Source organism: Protopterus annectens, chromosome 9.part0 (genome assembly GCF_019279795.1).
Source record: "Protopterus annectens isolate FY-2018-M chromosome 9.part0, PAN1.0, whole genome shotgun sequence".
Lineage (NCBI taxonomy): Eukaryota > Metazoa > Chordata > Ceratodontiformes > Protopteridae > Protopterus > Protopterus annectens.
Window position 1 is genome coordinate 1,637,470,229 of NC_056743.1, and position 25,544 is coordinate 1,637,495,772.

General features: G+C 40.0%; 1 protein-coding gene across 1 annotated transcript in view; it reads left to right on the forward strand.

Annotated features, from left to right (window-relative positions):
- LOC122812216 (adhesion G protein-coupled receptor E1-like) overlaps positions 1–25,544 on the forward strand; it is a 1,201,768-nt gene that overhangs the window by 754,570 nt on the left and 421,654 nt on the right. The window contains exon 17 of the mRNA XM_044084558.1: positions 12,161–12,396. Coding sequence (XP_043940493.1) covers positions 12,161–12,396 — 236 coding nt within the window. The remainder of the gene's footprint in view (positions 1–12,160; positions 12,397–25,544) is intronic.

Sequence of the window (25,544 nt, forward strand, 5' to 3'; positions counted from 1 at the left end):
TATTATGAAATAAGTTATAAAATTATGTAGGAGGGGAGATATTAGTTGTCAAGATAGTGATAACATCATACGACTCAGACACCATGGTATAGGATTAGTTTTATTTAGGTTGGCTGTTCAAACTAGTGTACATATAAGCAATAGACATTGTTGAAAAATATCTCTTCATGCACTTTACAAATCTTCTACATCAGATAAGCTATTCTTTGAGTTTATAGTTTCAAATGTTATTAAATACATCAAGCTTGCTTACTGTCCCTATTTGTAATTGGTGCAAGTAGTTTAAGGAACGTCTTTTCCATTCTCTACCATTATCTGTCAAAGATGCAGAATGTTGTATGGCACCTTCCACTTAGCCTGGTGGAATATCCTCTGAATATACATAGACCAACCCAAGCTTTAATCCACTCCGCATGAAATAAAGTAAAATCCCTGAAAGTGAGGAAGTCTGTATTTGAGAACTTAAAAAATGAAATCATCATCATCTTTCAGCTGTTCCTGTTAAGGGTTGCCACAGCGATCATCTGTTTCCATTTCTTCCTGTCCTCTGCATCTTCCTCTGTCACACCAACCACCTGCATGTCCTCTCTCACCACATCCATAAACGTTATCTTAGGCCTTCCTCTTTTCCTATTACTTGGTAGCTTCATCCTTAGCATCTTTTTCCCAATATACTCAGCATCCCTCCTCAGCACATGTCCAAACCAATGTAATCTTGCCTCTCTGGTTTTGTCTCCAAACCTTCCAACCTGGGCTGACCCTCTAATATACTTATTCCTAATCCTGTCCACCCTCATCACACCAAGTGCAAATCTTAACATCTTTAACTCTGCCGCATTCAGCTCTAACTCCTGCCTTTTTGTCAATGCCATTGTCTCCAACCCATATAACATAGCTGGTCTCACTACCCTCTTGTAGACCTTCCCTTTCACTCTTACTGGTACTCGTCTGTCACAAATCACTCCTGACATTCTTCTCCACCCACTCCATCCTGCCTGAACTCTCTTCTTCACCTCTCTTCCACACTCACCATTACTCTGAACTACTGATCCCAAGTATTAAACTCATCCACCTTCGTCACCTCTACTCCTTGCATCCTCCCCATTCCTCTATCCTCCCTCTCATTCACACACATATATTCTGTCTTAGTCCTGATGACCTTCATTCCTCTTCTCTCTAGAGCATATCACCATCTCTCCAGAGTCTCCTCCACCTATTCCCTACTCTCACTACAGATCACAATGTCATCTGCAAACATCATAGTCCACCGGGACTCCTGTCTGATCTCGTCTATCAACCTGTCCATCACCATTGCAAATAAGAAAGGGCTCAAAGCTGATGCTTGATGTAATCCCATCTCTACCTTAAACGCATTTGTCACTCCCACCGTAGACCACACCGCTGTCACACTATCCTCGTACATATCCTGTACCACTCTTACATACTTCTCTGACACTCCAGACTTCCTCATACAATACCACAACTCCTCTCTAGACACCCTGTCATATGCTTTCTCTAAGTCTATAAAAACACAATCCAACTCCTTCTGACCTTCTCTGTACTTCTCCATCAACACTCTCAGAACAAACATTGCATCTGTAGTGCTCTTTCCGGCATGAAACCATACTGCTGATAACTAATCATCACGTCCCTTCTTAACCTAGCTTCCACTACTCTTTCCCATAACTTCATGCTGTGACTGATCAATTTAATCCCTCTGTGGTTACTACAGCTCTGCACATCACCCTTATTCTTAAAAATCGGTACCAAAACACTTTTTCCCCATTCCTCAGGCATCCTCTCACTTTCCAAAATTTCGTTAAACAATCTGATTAAAAGCTCCACTGCCATTTTACCTAAACACCTCGATGCTTCCACAAGTTTGTCATCTGGACCAACAGCCTTTCCATTCTTCATTCTCTTCATAGCTATCCTTACTTCCTCCTTGCTAATCCACTGCACTTCATGATTCACTATCCCCACATCATCCAACCTTCTCTCCTTCTCATTCTCTTCATTCATCAACCCCTCAAAGTACTCTTTCCATCTGCTCAACACACACTTCTCACTTCTGAATATGTTTCCCTCATTATCCTTTATCACCTTTACTTGTTGCACATCTTTCTAGGCTCAGTTCCTCTGTCTAGCCAATCGGTACAGGTCCTTTTCTCCCTCTTTAATGTCCAACCTTTCATACAACTCTTCATATGCCTTATCCTTAGCCTTCACCACCTCTCTCTTTGCCATGCGTGTGTTTTTATGTGTGTTCGAAGTTCCGAGACTTCGGTATTAAAGTTCGTCCATATAATGATTCCAAGTTTTGGAACTTTGATCATATGATATTGACCCGATTTATTGACCCTTTAAGAGCGAAAGCAGACAATCCCAAAGACACGTAACAGCAATTTTTTTCCCTAGGTAAAAAAAATCACTGGGCCATATTCGGGACTTTGCCATTTCCTTCACTGTGGTGCGATCTCGGAGTTGGTATATTTAAGTGGGTGGGGTGAAGCCCCCCCTCTTTACTTTGTATTTTAAACTTCTTTTTTTTTTTTTTTTTTTTGTGAAACAGCAATTTGTTCCCTGGGAAAAAAAATGCTGTTCTGTGTCTTTCAGATAAATCAGCATTCTCTATTTTAAGCATTCGCTGATTTAAAATAGACACAGGAAATCATGCTATGTTACACATGCATCGTATCTGGATCTAAGGATGTTACAATTCCATTATTCTCAGCCCTCATCAGACCAATAATTGAGTACAATGCTCCCGTTTGCATGTACCTCAACAGACACCTGCAACAATTGGAAAGATCACAGAGGTTTCTTACCAAGAAATTATGGGGTACACAAAACAAGTCTTATGTGAAAATCCTGAAAGCCCTGTCACTGTATTCTGTCTCCTACAGGTTGCTAAAGGGTGATCTGTGCCTGGCTTACAGAGCATTCTCTGCCCAGACCCTGATGGAAATGTTACACATTCATAAATCAAATTGCACAAAGATCACTTGCTCCAGGATCTTAACCAAGCCTCTGACATGAACTGATCATGCTGGAGACATAGATACATCTTCCAGAGACTGCCACTTCTCTGGAACAACATTATAATTCATGTGAAACAGAGCTCCTCCCTGGCCCTTTTGAAACGCAACCTAGATCAATGGATAGGTGACCACAAATTCACTCCTGGGATGGCTCCCGTGTCCCTCCTAGACAGAAGAAGTTGGTATTAACTACCATAGTCTATTACCACTGTGAAATTCAATCACCTAACCAGTGACAATTGGAACAATGTGTCCATATCAAAAGATCGAAAGCTAAAAATAGCGAACGCCCTTCTATCGAACTTAAAAACGCGAAACCTTAAAATATCGAAGGAACAGATCAGTGAATTTTTCCCAGGGAAAAAAATTCACTGATCAATAAAATAAAAACAAACAATGTACAGGCAAAATAAAGTGGGGGCCTTCAGTCCCCACATCCCATGATGTGAGGGGCACCCCGCAACTTAAATATACCAACTCCAAGATCGCACCACAGTGGAGAAAACAGCAAAGTCTGGAGAACGGCCCATTGATTTTTTTTCCCTTGGAAAAAAATTGCTGTACCGTGCCTTTGGCATTTTCAGATTTCGCATTTTAAAGTTCTATATAAGAGCTTTCACTCTTCTGATAGAAACCTGGAGTTCTGCAAGCAACACAAAGTGTTATAGCCTTGATGGTTTCACAAGCACTATAGTATGAAACCTGATAGCAAGATATATTAGCAAAATATGGGGAGAGGTATATTGCTTTGTTTTCATGATTAGAAATGTAATTTGTTATAGTCTTTGCATCCCAATATTACTATAATTTGAATCACCTCCATTGTTGCAAGAGTTGCATTTGTTTGGCTAAAGTATGTATTCATTCAACTATGCAGAGTAAAGCAATGAGACCAGTATTAATTCTACTGCACAAACAAACTTGTAACATATGCTCATGTGGAAGAAATATAAAGCTGTATCACCTTGTTATGGGAAAATGAGAAACAGTAATCAAATATAAGAAATAAAAGAAAGTAATACTGAATATTTAATACATGACCATAAATATTTGGTTTAGTATTTGTATATCGTTTTAGGGCATCACATATTATTATTTGAAGTTTTTTTTTTTTTTTTGTAAGAAAAAATATTTTACTTCAGAAAAACAGATGATCATGGAGGCACTTTCTAAAGCAGTATGGTCCTGATGCTTTGTCAAGTGTTCTCCTCTGATACCTGATAGTTAGAAACAATAGCAAAGTATGGCTCAGAGGACTCCTTCCTTAAATTTTACATGATTGCATATATCAAAGTTAGAAATGTTGGATACCTCAACAAACAGATGGCAGCAAAAATTCAGATGGCAGCAAAAATTAGTTTCAGATAAATATAAGATGCTGCACCTAAAGCACAACAATAAAGAGAAGAAGCCGAAATTAAGATGTTGAAAATCAATCTTATCAGCCTGGAAGACCCAAGAGTGGCAGTAACCTCATCAGTTGCCCATATACTTTACAATAAAAGTGCCATAGGAATGCAACCTTACTGAAATACACTCATAGGTTCATAGGTTCATAGATTAGTCCCAAAGATGAGGCAGTCATTCTGCTCTCCTGGCAGGTTCTAATTAAGCCTTACATGGAATCCTGCTTTGTAGAAAAGGATGTGGCAGTGTTGGAAGTAATGCAAAGGAAAGTAACAGGAGGTAATGAAGTGGAGCAATAATGCAAAGGAAAGTAACAGGAGGTAATGAAGTGGAACAAAGGACTAGACTACACAGAGAGGTTAAGGGACTGAGGCTAATCATGCTGGATGTAGGGGAGATAGGAGGGTATGACTTGAGTAATGTGTAGTACAATGTGCATTTAAGTATCCCATAAGGTTAGAGTGCATGCAGGGTGTGATATGATGCTGCCTTGCTCTTCATTTGCTGGTCTGTCAGTAACGACACTGATTGCTCACAAACTGGAAGTTTGTTCACAGTCCTGGAAGACTTTGTTTTCCATTAAGTTGTAAACATCTTTGAGGTAGAATCCATTAGTCTAGTAACAATATATAGCATCAGATAGGATCAGAATATTCACAGCAACTTTGACTTTTAGTAACCTTTTGCCAGTTTGCAGTTTACTATTCCAGATGAATTTGCCTATTCCATTTTCTACCTTGAGAAGATCTGGATTTGAAAATTTTACAAACATTTTTAAATTTCTTCCGGACTACCATGTGTTTCTTCATCTAAAAGTGAGCATGCCAGAATCAATGTACACACCAAATGATAGAAAAAAATATGTTAATCAACAAAAGGATAATTCTGCTACCGATGCACACTATTACAGGCAATTAAATACTAAATGAGAGCATTTTGAAAACGTTTAAGTTAAAATTAATTCGAAAAAACAACCTACAGTTCATTTGAAGAAGCTGAAATGAGTAAAAATGCAAATTAAACAGCCATTGTTATTCTGAATACAGATGAAAATCCCAGACATTAAGCATTATCGCCTTTCTCTTTTTGAGCACAGTTGGTAACTTTCTTGGTCTCCATCCTCTTACTTATTAAAGAAGCATCTTTGCTTCTTTTGGAAGTAACAGATGCACATGTTAAGTTTTTATATGAATTCAGGTTTTGCTAAAAACAGTAAAGTTCAGTTTTTTATTTTTCTTCACCTATTTGATGTAATAGAGTTAAGCAGATGTTTCACAAGTCCTTATTTTGGAGGAATGTACCAAACTTTAGGCCTGATTTGGCCATGCATATGATGTAATTGTCTGAAGGCATGTAACTATTTTCAGTCTTAATTAACCCCTTCACACAATTTTCTGAATCCCCCTCATCTTACATGATTTTTGTAGCTCTCTAGTACACAGAAAAGCACACTATATGACCAACAGACCATTGACACCGATGATTTAAAGAAAGAGGTCACACATCTTTCATCTTACTTTTTTAGAAGCAAAAGTAAATGACATTGTCTGCTACAATTTTACAATAAACTTCATTGAAGTCTACAGATTTCACACTATCTCTCTGATAATGTGCTTATATTTGTCTACCATTTTTGTCACTTTAATTTTTTTAACATGAGCTTTTGCATAGTATCCCATATTCGTATTGGAAGAAGGAAAAGTTATGTGCTATTTGGTATTCAAAGTTTATCTGATGAGATGTCCAGATTTTAGCTAGAGGTACCTACTTTTCAAGAGCCTTTGTACTTATTATCAATGTCTACAGATTGGGAAATATGCAATAAGAGATTTTATCTTACTATATAGCATAAGGCATATTTGGTTGTCACTACTGACTAATTCAAGCAGTACTGCAAGCTTTAAAACAACTTGCTGTATTTTCACAGTCTGTTTTTCAATTGAAACCAGAGTTCTCAGGAAAAGAATATTACATATGTAAGTCAATTATTAAGACCTAGTGCTAAGGACTGAATTTGGTGAGCTGTGTGATTCACTGCTGAAAACAGAACTGTCTGTAATATTAACTTATTCAAGCCTATAGTGCCTTTTTGTATACATCCAGTTCATACCCATGGCTCCTTATAGTCCTCAGACCTTTTTGGGTCTGGTTTCTTTAATTAAATGACTTACCAGCTAATAACAGGAAATATTAGAAATGCAAGGCACTATTAACACAATTACACTAAGATTGTTCATCTATGATGTTCTGCAGTACAGAAAATAATCACAATTTGTCAGTTATTTGTATTTTCATATTTATGTTCATATTTTCATAACAGTGAGACCTCCATGTAATTGAGGTACATGGTGTGATATCCCATGGTGGCCCTCAGGAACATTTCCATATGTACATAACACTTCAAAAACAAGTGACTTGCAAACTGTTGTATGACATGAGGTGATACCTTAGATGTAGTTGAAGAAAACTATCCTTCCTAAAATGTTATGGTGTGGAGCTAGCTGCTTTCTTTGGATCCTCTCTCATTGTGTATACTTTTGGACCAAGGGGAAGCTGAAGTAGTTTCTGTAACCTACAAACAAAGCATCCTTTGTCAAGATGTGTGATGGACTGTACTGAAAGAAGACAATGCCTACATTGATAATGGGTGGGGGTATTGTCTACTACTTAAAGCCTGATGACAAAGGTCTGATACCAACTGATGGTTTGTGAAAGTGTGCTGACACTAAATAGCCTCTGGCATTCACCATTCACTGCAACAACTGCATCCAGAGGTAGACGAGTCGAACCATGAAGATCACAGTCACCACCTGATTTGAGGTACGAAAGTATCTAGAGTCTGTATGCTGTACTGTGTTTTTACCAAGGGCAGCCAAACTAAGACCCCAGGCCTTTTCTGAGCAGGAATGACAAAGAATGAAAAGTGACAGCTTTGTTCAGATGAAGGCAATCCTGTCTATTTATGGGCACTCACTGATTCTTCAAAGATGGTAGCAACAACATCAAAGATGAGACAGTCATCTATATTAGGGAACACATGGTGGACCTTCTCCAAACACTATACTACCATGATTAGCATCTGGGTAAAAAGGAGAACCCAATCAGTTGCATGTTAATGACAGTGGAGTCTACCATGTACACACCAAATGAACTCTCTGTGTATATGTAGAGAGAATTGTGTCAAAAAACACCCATAATATCTAGAGATTCCATCCAGCCACCACATAGATGCAAGAAAAATGCCTTTGCAAAAATCATCTCCCAGAGCTTCACAAATCTGTTGCTCTTGTTGATGTCATTGAGATCTAAGATAGGACTGAAGTCTTTATTCCCCTTTGGACTGTGGAAGAATGCAAAAGTGGGACAATAATCCTTTTGCTTTGTCTGAAGGATGAACAGTCTTAGCGTATTGTCATACTCAGTGACATACCTTTTACTACCAGCTGATTAGCATTTTGCCTAGTGGGCGAACATTTTCTGTCTTCCTTTCACTAAACCAGCATTTATTAAATTCATTTTCCCCATGTTTATGCTACTGAACATTAAAGACAATCTTTAACATCAGTGAAATCAACTCAGGGAAAATGTGAAATGTGTCCATAGACTTTAATAGACATGCTCAGCACCAAATTGTGGTTTGAATAAAAAGATAACAAAGCTTTTTATTAAAAACATGGCCTAAATAACTTAGAAAATAGTAGGGCAAGATGCATCTTAACAGTTAACTCATTAGGTGGCATGATTCAGTGCTGAAGTGTGACAATACCCTTTAAGGTCCCTGTGAAATATAGTATCTGGACTTTCCTAACATGTCCTGTGGAGATAGCTATGTCACAGTGTTAGAGCTTTTTCTAGGGAAGATCTCTCCCCTACATGAAGTGACTTCCATGACCACATCTAGCTTCCACAAGTCATTAGAAGTCACTGCACAAGCTGATGCATAGTCAGAGAACAGACCCCTTATCTGAAAATCTAGACGGTATTCTGGACTGTGACTGCTATACCAGCAGAGTTACTCTTCTTGGAGGTTGTGCACCATAACAAAAGGAAAAAATGCTACCCTACCCATTGCATGTAAGCTCTTCAAATCCTGTATAAGGGCTTCTTCTTCCTAGATGTCTTGGGTAGACTGAAGGTCAAAGGGACATCATAAATACCCTCCAGAGTCGACAGTGCCTGTTCTCTCTTTTTTAGGAGGGAATTCTCAACCAACCCCTGGGATGCTTGGCCAAACACGGCTTCTCCCTTGAAGCAGATATCTAAGATTGCCTGTTTGATTTCATTTTTAAAGGAGGAAGTCCTTAACTGTGCCATCCTGTGCAGAAATATTTCTGAGTCTCTCTCTTTAGCCATGCACTCTGCACAGTTAGTATTACAACAGGCTGCATGGAATTCCATCATATATTCTGGAGTAGGATTTATAGCCAGATCATTTAGGTAGGTGATATTTTCCACTTCCTCATCCGCAAATCAGACCATGAACCTGTGCAGGTAATATATATAGTGGAGGGATGTAAGCTCCAGTGTATCAGAAGATATCACTCTTTTACTTACATTGTCCAAAATAAATCATCAATGCCTTATCAGAAGACAAGATAAGGTCTTTGGGAACTATACATGACCAAGGAGATCAAGTAGGAGCCCACCATAGAACGCCTAGCTAAAATATTGCTCCATTTAACTGGTATATTTTATTTAATATTTGTTAACCGGTAAAGTCTGATTTGGAACATAGCCAATTTTCAGCAGAGGCCTGGGGAGAAATGCTCCAGATGCATGTCTTTGAATGTGGGAGGAAACCAGAGTACCCAGAGGAAACCCACACAAATGCAGGGAGGACATGCAGACTCCACACAGAAGGCCGAGAATCAAACCGGAGAACCTCTTGCTGTGAGGTGACAATGCTACCACTGCACCAGTGTGCCATCCAAGTGGTAAAGCAAGCCTTTGCCTTCTAATGAGTAGAAAGAGTGGTATCTGATGCTTTCAGGCTGTATGAATAGCATCCTTGAGACAAGCTCCACAGAATGAATGGCTTAGGCCTATGCTCCCCATTCTTCTTAACCAGAGGAGGTTAGAACATGTCTGGAAAAAGATATGGAAACCACAGGAGACACCACAAAAGACTTCATCTATCTTTGAGTCTATCCAACGAAGTGGCCATTCAGAGTAGTGATATGAATGGTTGGCCTCATTATCCTTATCTGCCTCAGTAATGATGACTTCTCGGTTCTTTGAGTCTCCTTCCAAAGTAATTGTGAAAGAGAAAGAGAAAGAACGAAAGAGAGAGAGAGAGAGAGAGATCCAAGCTTCAGAATGTGCAAGCCCATACTTGCTATATATGTGAAGAGAGAAACACACAGTGGGGGAGTACCAGTGATCAGCTGACTGAGCAATGGTACTTGACAAGGTAGTCATTTGTGATTGGGTTTCAAAGGATAAACTTGAGTAGAACCTGCTACTGGCATTAGGCCATAATTAGGATGTGCTTTAGCTCCTGAGAAAAGGTCCCATGGCCTATCAAACAGCTGAAGATTGCACAACATGTGCAGTGCTCCTGCGAGTGTAATAAGGCCAAAGAGAGCCTATTTACCTCTGACCAGACAATCCTTTAGGCCTAGAGGGAGACCTGGGAAAAAAACTTTTTTATCCTATTGATCCAACACTGTTGAACTGAAGAGGCCACATCACAGAATCAGCCTATACGTAAGTGTGCTTCAGACATTTATCCACAGTAGATGCAGTGCCATTAACTTGGGATTCACCCTCGGGTGGTTGCTGGCAGTGCATGCCTCATTCTTTCTTGATATCACTCGATGACAGGTGTAAGATCAAGTCCTTGTTATTTATGGAGGAGTGTGTATTATATAAGGACCATGAGGCTGTATAATCAATGTTCTTCTCAGAAGGAGGAAAATGTGAATATTGTCTGGGCTGTTTATTTCTCCATTTCATGTTGCTTCAGAACTGGGATTGACTACACGAATAATTCCCTTAGCAGCTTCTGTACTGCACACCTTTAATAGCAACCACCATAACTTAATCAAGGCAAACTTCAGGTTTCAGCAGTCAGCAGGAGTCTGGACTGAAGGATTAGCACATATGACAGTGCTAGATATCCTACACCGGTTTCACTTCATAAACACGAATTGCAGAAACATCAAATTTCAGAAATTCGTGTCCATGAAGTCGAAACTTCAAAATAATGAAAGTACATAAGTGCGATTAGGACTATGTCGAATTCATGCTTATGCATGTAAGTTATGTTGCGGAAGTGTTTGGCTGGGATGGTGCCTGCAGTTTAAGGTGAGTGAGTGAGTGTTTTTCTAACTTGTACGAGTGGGATAGGGTAGGGAGGTGGAGGTATGATTGTGTGTGTTGGCTGTGTGTGATAATTTTTTCTTTACTGTTTGTGTGATCTCGAAGTTAGTATATATAAGTGGGGGGTGGGGGTGCAGGGGGGCTTGCCCCTTGCATTTGTGTAGTGTAGGTGTCTGTGTGGTATTTTGTTGTATTTAATTGTTTTGTTGTGTGGATGTTATGGTTTGTGTGTTGTGTGCTGTATTGTGTATGTTCGATGTTGTGATTTCGTGATTGTGAAGTGTCGGTGTGATGGTTTCGGCTTTATACTGTTGAAATGCTGAAATTAGATATTTCAGCATTTTGGTAATATGAAGTGAACCCCCTACACCTCATTCATGTAGGAAAGTTAGCTCTGGGTGCAAGTTCTGTCTCAGTTTCTAAAACACACAGGAGCACTTTGAAAGTTTCAACTTCTTAACCATCATCTGGGTTGCAGAAAAGAACCAAGGAGCACCTATACCAAATGCTCTCATTTATCCCAAACAGTGAAATACCAGCATGTGCAAGTAGAAGGCATGTATTTATGAGAGTGTGAGGAAAACAAAGGAAACCTGTCCAAGCAGAAGATTCTAGAAGAAGATATTCAGTCACCCACTGCAGAAGGCTTTGGAAGTAAAACCTGTACTAATAGTCTTTCCCTCATTATGTCCTTTTATCTGTAGCAGTGCTGGCAAAACTAATTTGTGACTTATACCAGTAGTTCAGTTCCCATGGAACTCAAGCATTTCACATTGGGAATTCAGAAGATTTCAATTAGTTGGCACTATAAAAGATGAGGATTCATCTTCTCCAGAGGGTGAGGTAAGACAGCATGTTCATGTTCTATACTCTGCCATCAAGATTTTCTTTCAAAGTCATAGTATAGCAACAGAGAGCCCATTGTACTGAACAGCCAGGCAACATCTACACATTTTTGTCTATTTTTTTATTGAATACATTTTTGAAATGTTATATATATATATATATATATATATATATATATATATATATATATATATATATATATATATATATATATATATATGTATATATATGAAACATATACATTTCTACAAAATAATTATATATCCAAAACTGAGAAATGCTACAACCAAACTTTGTATAACAAAAACAAAAAAGAAGAGGAAGAAATGCAGTAAACATGCACATTCATGATTTCATTTCTATGACATGAACTGCATGTTTTTTGTTCTTGTTTTTCAGTAATGTTTCATAATTTCTGAGGATCATGTTCTTTTATTTTGATCCAGTTGTCACTGTGGAAAATCCTTTAGACAAATAATGTTGTTTTGTAAAAATACATTGAATCATACTTGTTGAATATATACATATCTTATCTTTCTTTTTAGAAATTGTGCAGAGCTATTGCAGTATTCCTGCATTACTTCTTCTTGGCTTGCTTCTGTTGGATGTGCCTGGGAGCACTGCAGCTCTATCTCAAGGTACAACACTTGAAAGCAGTCAGTGTTTTCCGAACACATGTCATGCGAAGGAAATACCTTTATCCAGTGGGCTATGGACTGCCTGCCATAATTGTGGCAATTTCTGCAGCTATCTCCCCTCAGCACTATGGAACAAAAAAATTGTAAGTTTACCTGGGATTTTTTTCATGGTGATAATACAGGAAAAGTACATTTTAGAGCTGTTTTATATAGGAAATATGCATTACTGATGTTAAAATAATTTGAAATTACTGAATCAGTCTAAATACTCCAAAAATGTAAAAAAAAAAAAATACAGAAGTAGAGGATGACAGAATTCATTTTTATTTTTTTTTTCAAGTCGTCTATGTTGACTTTACTTCACAATTACATAAAACTGACCCACCATGCACTTCAGTCACCCCCAACACACACACATTCCAAAGGCATCCAGGAAGTGGATTGAACACTCTAAATTGGCTTTAGGTGTAAGTGTGCATGCATGTATGTGGTATGGAAGAACAACTGTGGCATGGCTAGTCATCCAGTGGCATGAATATTGGGTGTAGATGAGTGTCGCTGTTGAATTGACACCCCAACGCCATGTACAAAAATGGGAAAAGGAGGATGTGGATGGATGGATAGATGGAATTAAAGAGTACCCAAGAGTTTATAAACTGTAGGCTTAGGAAAAGTACAATATATGTTGTCATAGTAATCTGTAGCAATTCTACTAATACAAAGCTTATGATTCAGAATCTATGTGCATATGTAAATTGCCTATGGCAGATAGGTCAACTCATGTGACCATGAGAAAAAGTGATTAAGAGATGACTATGACCTTAGCGATAAAGACCTCATTCTTAGGTCATTAAAACTCCTCTGAGTTGCACTTCTTTTCCACTAGCACTGTTAGACCTGTGATGGTGGCAGTGTTTACCCTGGTGACCTATACATCTCATTGACAAAGGTACTGTCTTACACTCACATCGATACATTCAGACATCCATGCGCTCACGGGCACACACTCTCTCTCTCACACACACACACACACACACACACACACACACACACACACACACACACACACACAGAATCTCACTCTCAGTTCTCTAACTGTCCCCGCTGTGTGACCACGCAGACAGTCACACACTCACACAGACATATACATTCATTTGACTTCATTTATGCTCCTACAGACATGCACACAAACACTTCCACACATATAAACACAATACTACATCCCAAACATCATGTTTTCACTGAACTTACATGTACCCCAAATGTTTCCATTTGATTTAGTGGGTGACTGCCGCCTTTCGATTGTGTTACATTTTTTTCAACAGTCATGGACATTTACACAACATGAGCAATTCCTTGAATCGATTGGCTGTGTAAACTTATAGCTGCTGGCATTTCCAGATGAGAACAGATGACTGTTTAGCATTAGCCACTCCCTTGGTTTGCCTCATTGCCTTGGACAGCAGAATCATCCTCCATGCTGATGTTTCCACTTGAGAGAAACCTCAGCCCTAGGTTAACCTATGACACAGAAAGTTTGCTAAGGGGGGGGGAACTACTGGTGGTAAGGCTTCTCTGGCACTCACTGTAATTCTTCCTGAAAATGAGGGAAAGTGCTTCTTAGACAAAGATCATATTTAATATATTACATATCTATGAAAAACAGAATACATTGACAGAAATTTTAAATTCGGAATTGCAAGGTGCCAATATTAAGTACAGCTAACTCCAATTTCATAGATGTGATTCCACCTCAGATTGCAGGTAACCAACACTTAAAAATCTAACCAATTGAATCAGAAAATTTTTAACATCTTTTCAACAGAAGCTTTCCAGTAAAAATTCCATTTTACTATATGCATTTATCAGCTGAATAACTTTACAGTAGATCCTGTGATTTTTGGTTTATGAGTAGTTCTCATCTCGGAACAAACAAACACCGTCTTGGACAGTGAGAACAGCACACTTTTTTCTTTCATTTTTAAGTGCATTTTGGGACTTAAGAAGGCTGCCAGATGATAAGCTGCATTTTCTGCACAGCTCCATATAACAATCAGCATTCAGCAACATCAAAGTACTATGTGCCTACTCTCTCACATCATTTAGATGGCTGTAACTTCTAGCAGAACAGTTCTATAATGTTTTGTCTTGGGTGAGCAACTAATGTCCTACCTTGCAGGAAGATCCATTTGGTGTTGTATCAGCAGCATGTCTCTTCTAATCTGTTACAGATTGAGAAAGCTGCAGTTAAGGTTTGCTAATCAGAAACAAAATGTTACCATCTCTCTCTCTCTCTCTATATATATATATATATATATATATATATATATATATATATATATATATATATATATATATATATATATATATATATATATATATATATATATATATATATATATATATATATATATATGTATATATATATATATATATATATATATATATATATATATATATGTATGGCACAATCTACACTGTCCCAAATGTCATTAATGTTCTCAAACAGCTCGTATGTACTGTGTGCATTACTAGAACAGGTAGCACACGTGCATCTGGTGTAACAACTTGATGGGAGTACTGCACCATCAGACAACAATGTTTATGCCACAAAAAAAAAATACCTAGGTATAGCCAATAAGGTGTGTGACATCTCTCTGTGGCAAAGGTGGTACACTTCAGTTATACATCACTGGAAGACACATAGGGATGCACGTGTGATGAAGGCTGTAAACTATGCCTTTCATGTATTCGTAGTTGTGTTACACAAGGGATGGTATTTAATGTATTTATGATCAGGGGGTGTATGTTCCACTTAACATTCTAACATCTTTCATCATCACGGCTCACCTATTTTTTTTTTAATTTCTCCTTATCTTTGGGTTTCTAATACCATGATTTAACTGATTCATTGAAGTGTCAAAAGTTTATTAACCATAAAGGAATTATTGTTTAATCAATTCTTTGCTGTTGTCCAAAAGTGCTCCACAATGTGCCCAGTAATGTGCCTTGCAATTTGACAAGGTATTCATATGACATTTAATTAGTAACATATCTAAATCTGATTATAGATTCCTTTATATAAGACATGTTCTACTACTATTGGAAAAATGTCTGAGTATCTTTCCACATGCTTTCTGTTTCTGCATGCAGATCCTGATATTTTATGACTACTATCTTGGGCCACCAGTACATCTCTTGGTATGAATTTGCCTCTTCTTAACCATTCCTGCATTCTTTCCTGATCAACAGGAGATTCCTCCAGAAGTTTTCTATACTTGCAACTATATTTATGCATTTTACACATTTCTTGCCTTTTCATCTGGTTCTTCACCTTATATTATTTTTTTTGTTTTTTGGAACATTCAGTTGCTGCCTGATTTTTATCTACTTCTGGTTTGATTTCCATTCCTGCCTGACATATGCTGATATGCTTCTGCTAGATTAAACAGAGAAGTCATTTTAGATTTATTCTCCTCATGTTTCAAAACTTTCACTATGTTTTGGTCTTGTGAAGTCAGCAGACATGTGCAGAGTCCCACGATTGCAGATCTATACATGTAATCAATTTCAAGGAGGCCCATCCCTCCTTTGGAACGGGGAATATATAATCTTAGTATACAGTGATTTTTATAAATCATTTGGTTGACATGAAGCATCCTTCTTGTTTTCCTGTCTAATCTATCCAACACATTTTGGGGCCAGTCAATCACTCCAAAAGTGTAAGTTAGGACAGGAAGACCAAATTAGTTTATAGCCTGAATTTTGTTCCTAGACGTCCATGCTGTTTTCAGGATTAATTTAAGTCTTCTAAAGTATTCCTTACTAATTTTTATTCACATTTGTTCATGTTTTATTGTTGATCCTTCATCAATTATCAAATATTTATACATTCCCTCTTGCTAAAGTTCATTTATATCACGTTTGTCCCAAACTGAAGTTTTCCTGGTGCTGCAGTATTCCTGCTTTAAAGGTTGCTTTTGCTTTTAGGGTGTAATGTCTACATTATATCTGGGTTGTGTTTTCCTGATGTGACAAATCTTCCCATGTTTTCTTGTCATTGCATGTGTTGTCACAGCTGTGGCAGCAATCTTTGGTGTGTGTTGATACTGTCTGTGTTATACTAACATCACAGTTGGAGTCAATGATCACCCACAACCTGTAGTCCTGCAGGCAGCTGTTTGGACATGGGATGTGCATGTCATCTGTGATATCCTTCACTTAAATAATAGAAAGGTAGGGCATAGCAGACATCCCTGATGTAGTGACATAATCACTGGACCTTGAGATATAGGTCACTTCACAAATGTCAACATATTTAGATTCCATGTATGTGATGCACTGGTCTACCCACTTGGTGATATAGGTGTATATGGTCACATCTGACAGTGGTGAGTGAATGACTACCTCAGTGTGGATTTGTATCAAATGCCTTGGGCTTGTCAGGTTCAAAAGGCTGATAGTGTTATCATCATGTATACCCTCAATGACTTCTTTGAGGGCATCTAACTGATGTAACAGACATGATGTCGCATTAATAACTCACACAGGTCTGTTGCACACAGCCAGTATATCACTAGGGTCATTTAGAAAAGGTCCGTGATGACATGTTGTTCTAACTCATAGATGCAGAGATTCAGTATGTGTCTATAGATGCATGCATCTGGTGCTGTCCCCCCCCCCCCCAACTCATATGGATGCATGTTGAAAACACCCTTCTACAGCAGCATAGTCTGTTTGTCAGGAAGGTGTATGTGATGAGTCACATGACATGCAATCTGTGATGTTGCCACAGCCCATTGATTCTGTGTGATAGGCCTGGATGATGGTAAGACAGTGCATTCTGGCTATCCTCAACTTTCCTAGGGTTTGAACACAATTCCTCACACAGGGATCATGAAGAAACTCTCCCAGCTGGAGATTAAACCTTATGTCACTAGATGGGTAACCAATCAGCTCTCTGACAGAACACATACTATGAAAACTGATGAATCAACCTGTACCAGTAGAGCTTTCACCATTGGTGTACCCCAGGGATTTATGCTTGATCCTTTACTGTTTGTAATCTACTTCTCAACAGTTCAGGCTAAAGTATACAGCCTTTAGCTTACTGTGTTTGCTGATTCTTGCATACTGGGTACAATCATTGAGTCCACCTATGATGATGACATACTACAGGAGGAGAAAACACAGTCAAATGATTGGTGACAAAGCCACATAGTTTACAAATAAAAGCAAAAATGTGTCTTTATTTTGGCCTTCTGCAAAGTGGAATTCCCTTCTAATTACAGCATTGACAAGAGTCCTACTATGCTGAAACCCAGTGATGCAAGCACTAGGAACACCCATACATAGCAGTCTGAACTTCGACCACCAAGTGTCCACACTGGTATTGAAAGCCTGTGTTGTGCAGATCATAAGTCACACCATCATATTCAAATCTCAGGATGATATTACAGGACTGTACTTGAACCTCATCAGAATAGTTAGAGTATAATGCTCTCTTTTGCATGTACCTCACCAGACACATGCAGCAGCTGGAGAGACCACACAGGTTACTCACCAAATAAATACAATGCCTACAAACCATGCCATGATGTATGTGGATAGACTGAAATCTATGCCACTGTAATCTGTATCACATAGCATAAGGTGACTTCTGCCTGGCCTCCAGATCAGTCTCTAATCCTGCCCTAGTGGGAATAGTGCACATCCACAAATCAGATATAGTTGATGACATCAGTAGTGTCTGGTGAGGTGAATATGGCAATAACAGTGCCCCACATGCTGATGTAAAAGGTTCTATGTAATGTTAAGCAAGTGCGCGCACACACACACACACACACACACACACACACACACACACACACACACACACACACACACACACACACATGCACACACACACAGTTAACTGCAGTGAGAATAGAACCCATACCTATCTAAACACACAGACTACAGAACTCAGTACTTTAAGCAAGTTCCATGGTAGTAGGTCATCTTATAGTAGATAACATTGGCAGGGCATGCTGGAGACAAGATGTTGGGAGGCCTGCATAGGTTCACAGTTTAGTAGATTCATAGGAGATTAATAGCATAATGGCCCTAGGTAATTTACAAGCCTAGCCATGTAAAAAGCAAGTACCCTTATTGAGCATAGTTAGATGGTCATTGTTAGCAACGATTTTGAGATCAGCACCAACTGCCCCTGTCCATGAGGAACATAGGTGCCACCCCAGAGGTGAATTTACAATCACCCTCCAGTTGTCACGGTTGCATATGAATAGGGTAATTGTGGAGCACTGCTTCACATGCAGTTGTAGCTTATTACAGAGGAGTGGCAATGACTGGGAGATATATCTGTCTCCCCAGCATGTTCTGTTTATGTCACTGGCTAGGCTAAGATACATGGAGCAAGTTATTATTGTCCTATTTGATTTGCAGATGTCCAGCATTTCCAATAGGGCAGGGTCTGAGACTGCTCTGTAGGCCAGGCATAGGTCACCTCTCAGGAGCCTGCATGATACTGAGTACAGTGACAGGACTTTCAGTCTTTCCATGTATGTTATGTTTTGGAAGCCCTGCTTTCGCTCAGTCAAATACCTCTGTGTTTTCTCCAGTTCATGCAGGTGTCCTGTGAGGTACAGATAGAAGAGTTAATTGTACTCAGTGGTCTGATAAGGGTAGAGTACAGTAGAGCTATGACCTCCCTTTGCCTGGCCTTCAGAGAAATAGTTTCCAAATAGTTGAGGGCCCAGCACAGATCCTTGTGATAGTCCACTGGTAAGTGGTCTAGTGGTGGAGGCGCTATCCCCAACTATGACACTGTGTGTTCTGTCTGTGAGCCAGCTGGCTGCCAGTCTACTAATGTATGGGTTAATCCACAGATGGGCGATTTTCTGTATGATATCTGAATGGGGGATAGTGTCAAAGACCGTGGATAACTCAACATAAGCGGTATATCATGTTATCCCGCATACAGCTCTTTAGTGTCAGTATCAAATAAGCTTACTAGGTTTAGTAAGCAAGATCTAACCTTGAAAAAACCAAACCAGGTTGGATTAAGTGTGTTAAAGGTTATCTGTGTCCCTGTGGATAAGGTCCATGCTGATTCCTTCCCTAGCCTTGCAAGTAAGGCTTTTTAGGATTATGGCTCAATAGTTCTAGTTTGGCATCTTAACAGATTGATGTGCATTACATATCACACAAAATTTGATGTTATTTTCTGTATTGTAGGTGATATATATGTGAAAAAAGTACTGAGACACTAGATTTTCAGTGCTTCAACAGAGGCAACAACTGGCTGTATTATAAATATTTAACATATTGTTAGATAGAGGCTTCAGTTTGTTGTTTCCACATGTAATTCCATGTCATACACAGGAAATAGACAATAAACAGCAGCAATACATAATAATATTTACTTTTCTGTAGTGTGGCAAGTGACGGGTTTGTTCGATAGTTGGCAAAGTGTTTGAGCATGCAATATACACATTTCCAATACTTTCCATGTAGTTAAGCAGTACGCAAGCACGACCCACATTGCTAAAGTCTGAGAGTTAATACTCAGTCTATGAAACATGCCTGATGCTTAACTAACTCTGTGGCAGTAGGTGTAAATGCATTAACACATTTATTTTTGAGCCCTGATGATACTGGGTTCAAATCCAGGTATATCTAATACTTTAAAAATACTTTTAAATAAATACTGATAATGCAATGATATGAATTCTTTATAGTACATGTGTTGTTGTCTGTTGGCATAGTGCAGCAGGGTTAGGCAGCATTGTGTGGAGATACCTGCAGCATTGTACTGCCACTCACATTTGCTTGGCATTGCTGTGTGATCAAACTCTATGCAAACACAGAATCCAAAAAGTGAAGGGATCCATTGCTTTTTCTGCTACTTATGTGTGTTGTATGTGAATCTATTTTTGACCATCTTATAGGAGATACATGGAGTAGATAGGAAAGTGGTGAAATGGGGAGCAATCAGGGGGAAGAACAAAGGGAAACAAATACAGGAATGTGCAGGAGGGAGATAGAAAAGAACCATAGCTATCCATTTCTATAGCAACAAAAACTGATCATATTTGCAGAATATTAGCAGCGCCGGTTTGCTAGGGTAAAATTCAATTCTTCCCTTGGAACTAGGCAAACGTTCAACTTAAGCACTCAAGCCATTCATTTCTCAGCCCAGCACTTGCTCAAAACTTATAGCAAGCACTTATAAACCCTAGCACTAGACCCTCCTGTACTATACAGAAGGGTAAGGCTCTCTATTTGACCTTACCAGCCATCCAGTAAAACAGTTCACTGTACCTATCCAGGCATGTCCAAAGGGCAGTTTCAGGTGTACTCTCCAGTCCAACTGGTGAATCTGGGCATATTGAGGTAATGTTACAACTGCCTCATGTACACAGACAACTCTTTCCTCCTACCACCAAACACTAATACATGCGAGAGATGCAATTATACAGCCAAACTGGAGGCTAAGCTCTCTCAACCCAAGACTGGATCAGATAGTCAAGAGGAGAAGGGAAATATTTGCATCACACCACCAGTCTCACATAGACCCATTAAACCAACACTGGCAAAAAACACACATAAATACATGAAAACATACTCGGAAGCTCTAACTAAAAATCTGCAAAACCAACAGAGACCTCCAAAGCAAACATCAAAGCAACCTCCACCCCCCAACACAAACCATGAAACACATACTTCACAAAACCAATGTGCCATGCAATCACATCCCTTAAGGCAAAATAACATACCCAACATACTAGTAATAGGTGACTCTATAGTCAGGCACACTGACGTCCCACTCATTAGGCTGAATAAGGAGAAGGTTACTGTTAGCTGCTTGTCAGGTGCCAGGATCCACCACATAACACAAGCACTCAGGTCACTCCAGAACAAGTACAAATATGACTCTGTCATTGTCCATGTTGGTGTGAATGACCTGAGCTGTACCTCCCTGGACTACATGAAAAGAGACATGGAAGAGCTCTCTGATCACGTAGCCCAGGCCGGTATGACCCTGATCCTGAGTAGCATCCTGCCCTCACCAAGAATGATACCACGGTATAAAGAAAAAATTCTCAATTTCAACAATTGGCTAAGTCTCTGGTGTCATTAAAAGGGGATCCAGTGTCTGTCCACCTGGGATGACATGCTTGACAAGCCACGCTGCTTCGCTAGAGATGGCTTGCACCTGTCACCCTTAGGCTTTCAAATACTGGCCAAGGCTCTTATCACTCCCATAGTGCCTTTTTTAGGCATGGCTCAAAAGACAAACTCACTGCGGTAAATAGCACAAGTAACAAAAAACTGAGGGTAATACTACTCAATGCCAGAAGTCTAAACCTCAAAATGCACGCACTCGAGGCACTCCTCAGTATGGAGAAAATCGATATATGTGCAGTAACAGGAACCTGGTTTAAGGCTCCAGAGAGCACCCTAGCACTACCAGGCTACAATTCATACCATACATTTCGGCTCTAGAACCCAAACCAAAATACAAAAGGCAGGGGCGTATCCATATTCATCAATGATACCCATACCTCCAGGTTAGTGGCACAGCATGATGCTTCAGAGATCATCCATAGGTTCATAGGTAGGTACTAGGATATTAGCCCTAGGGACTATATAAGCCTAACCAAAAAGGTACCCTGGCTTTCGCCACCCAAGAAAATTATTTTCCTGTGCCCTTGTCAAGTAGAGCCACAGAAGTGATCCCTGGGGTGAATTTCCTATTTCCCATCCAATCATCAAGATTTTTCTTGAAGAGTGCTAATGAGGAGCTCTGTTTGACATAGATAGGTATTCTGTTCCAAAGTATGTGAAGTCTCTGGGGCAGGAATCTTTCCCTCCAGCATGTTCTGTTATTGTGGTGACAAGGTTTAGGTCCCTAGAGCATGTAGCTTGGAGGGATTGAGATTTCTTTAAGTGGAGCATGTCCAACAGCTCTGGGTTTGACATAGCTTTGTATGTTAGGCAGAGATCGCCTCTGAGTAGGAGATATATGACGGAGTAAATCTGGAGTTTTTTGAGAAGGTCTGCATAGGGCATCTGTTTGAGATTGTGAGGTATTTCTGTGGCCTTTCCATTTGTTGTAGATGTCTTGTGAGACAAAAGGGGCATGGTACTCTATAATGGGTTGAATGAGTGATGAGTAGAGGGGAACAATGACCTCTTTTTTTCTAGATGAGAAACTTTTTGTGATAAGGTGAGCCATGTAGAAGGATTTCCTGACCAATGTGGCAATGTGATTATCAAAGGAGAGACTACTGTCCACCTGTGTCCCAAGGTCTCTTATCACACTTTCGGCATTAAGTAGACTACCACTTATGTGGTAGTTCATGGGTACAGAGTTTTTACCAAAGGGGTGACAATACACTTTTTGGCATTGAGCTTCAGGCCATGGCTTTGACACCAGGCATCTGTCTCAGTGAGGCCCTTTTGTAGTATGTCCACATTGTTAGGAGTTTTGATTATGGCTCCTAGTTTGCAGTCATCTGCAAACTTTGTTAGCCAAAGACCTTCTGTGTTAGCCTGTACTTCAGAGAAGTAGATACCATACAGGAGAGGACCCAGGACTGAACCCTGTGGTACTCCACTTGTCACTGGTTTGAAGTCGGATTTGGAGTCTGCTACTTTCACAGTCTGGGTTCTGTCCATGAGCCAATTGGCAACCCATCTTGTGACATAGGGATTTATACCTAGTTTAGTGAGCTTATCTATAATTCCAGAGTGGGGGATGGTGTCGAAAGCCTTGGCGAGATCTAGATAAGCTGTGTGAGCCACCTTACCCTCATCTATGGCTTTGGTAACTGCTTCAAAGAAGTCAATCAGGTTTAGGAGACATGATCTGCCTTTTACAAACCCAAACTAGGTAGGGTCCAGAGTTTGGAGATTACCAATGTCTTTGTTTATGAGTTCCATGATGATATGTTCCATGGCCTTGCAGACCAGGCTCGTCAGCCTAATGGGGCGGTAGTTCCCGGGGTCTGTCATGGCTCCCCCTTTGTGGAATGGGATAACCATCACAGTGCACCATTCAGTGGGCACAAAGCCTGAGGTGAGGCTATGATTGAACACGGTACTTAGGTAGGATGCCAGTTTATTCTGTAGTTCATGTAGAACGCAGCCTGGGAAATTGTCAGGTCCCAGGGATGCTGTGTCCTTGGCTTTGGAGAGTGTGTTTTTTACCTGTGCAGCCGTGATTACAGGAACTTTGCATTCTTCTAGTATAGAGATGGGCCCTCTAGGGGATGAGAGGGGGATAAAGTTAGCACTGGACCTATCTGCCAGGATGTTGGCAATATCAATTGGTTCTGTATATTTAGTGCCATTGTGCTGTAATTCAGAGCAGATCTGAGTGTTGCCATTGAGATTCTTGACATAGCTATAGAACGCTTTGTTGATGTCGTTAGAGTCAGTGGCAATTTTGTTTTCGTAACTAACTTTGGAGGATTTTATGAGGGATCTCAACTTCTTACTGAGGTTGACCAGGGAGTTCCTCCAGTCATGGGATTTTACTCTTTTTTGCAACAGTTTCTTTCTTCTGTTGTAGAGTTTGTTTATGGTAGAGGACCACCAGCTTGGCTTCCTTTTTTTTTGGAGGATAGCGTCTTGGTTCTATTAGGGATAGCATGATCCATGCACTCATGTAAGTGCTTATAAAGAGCATTTGTGTAGGATTCAGCAGTCATACCTATTGTCCTTCTGCATGGGTGTCATGAAGTTTGCCACTTCTGTCTTAAGAAGTGTGAAGTTGGCTTTGGAGAAGTTTTTTACGATGGTTTCCCGAATTTGGGGTGGGTGTGGGAAGTGGATGTCTAGGGTGATTAGCTTGTGGTTGGATCTGACCAATGAGGAATTGACCTCTGGTGTGGAACACTGGTTGCCCATGTTGGTAATGACCAGGTCTAGGATATTGCTGCCCCTGGTGGGGGTATGAATAAGTTGATCCAAGGCATTGGAATTTATGAATTCCAGAAAACGTTGAGCAAAAGAGTTGATACATGAGTAGCTTTCCCAGTTAATGGTGGGGTAGTTGAAATTGCCCATTATTAGGGTGTTGGGTTGTACCCTAATACTTTCCAGTGTATCAATAAATGAGGAGTGGGAATCCTGGGGCATGGTGAGGGGCCTATAGCAAGCTACAATTTAGATTGTGGTCTTGCCCAGAGTTAGTTGCACTTGGATAATCTCGGATGCATTATGCTGTGCAACTATCCTGGTGGTGTGGATATCCTTAATGAATATGGACACACCTCCACCTTTAGTGCTTTGTTCCGGGTTAGGTGGCCAAAAGATGTGGTATGAATTATAGCCTGGTAACACAGGGGTGCTGTCTGGAGCTTTGAACCAGGTCTCTGTCACTGCACAGATGTTAATGTTCTGCATTTTAGGGAGTGCCTCGAGTGAGTGCATTTTGAGGTTTAGACTTCTAGTATTCAGTAGCATTACCCTCAGATTTTGCTTGCTTGTACCTGTTAGGGTGGTGAATTTGTCATTTGAACCTTGCCTAAAAAAGGCACTATAGGGGGGGCAAGAGCCTTAGCCAGTATCCGGAATCCCAAGGGCGACAGGTGCAGGCCATATCTGGCAAAGCATCATGGTCTGTCGATCATGTCGTACCAGGCAGACAAATACTGGATCCCCTTAGAATGACACCAGAAGCTTAGCCAATTGTTGAAGTCAATCATTTTGTCCTTGTACTGTGGTATCATTCTGGGTGATGGCAGGATGCTACTCAAGGCTAGGGTCATACCTGCCTGGGCTACAGGATCAGAGAGCTCCTCCATGTCTTTTTTCATGTAGTCCAGGGAGGTACGTCTCAGGTCATTCACACCAACATGGACAATGACAGTGCCATATTTATACTTGTTGTGGAGTGACCTGAGTGCGTGCATTATGTGGCGGATCCTGGCACCTGACAGGCAGCTGACAGTAACTTTCTCCTTGTTTAGCCTGGTGAGTGGAACATCACTGTGCCTGACTATAGAGTCACCTATGACTAGAGTGTTGGGTACGTTGTTATGCCTTATGGGTTGTGGTTGAGTGGCACACTGAGTTTGTGGGCTATATGTCATTTGGGTTGTGTTGGGGGGTGGAGTTTGCTTGTGTTTCTGCTTTGGAGGTCCCTGATGCTTGGGCAGGTTTTTATTGAGAGCCACCACGAATGCATGTGTGTGTTTTGTGTTTCTATGTGTGTGCTTTGGTGGTGTAGGTTTTGAGGGACTATGTGATGAGTGTGGTGTGGTGCAAGTGCTTACCTTCT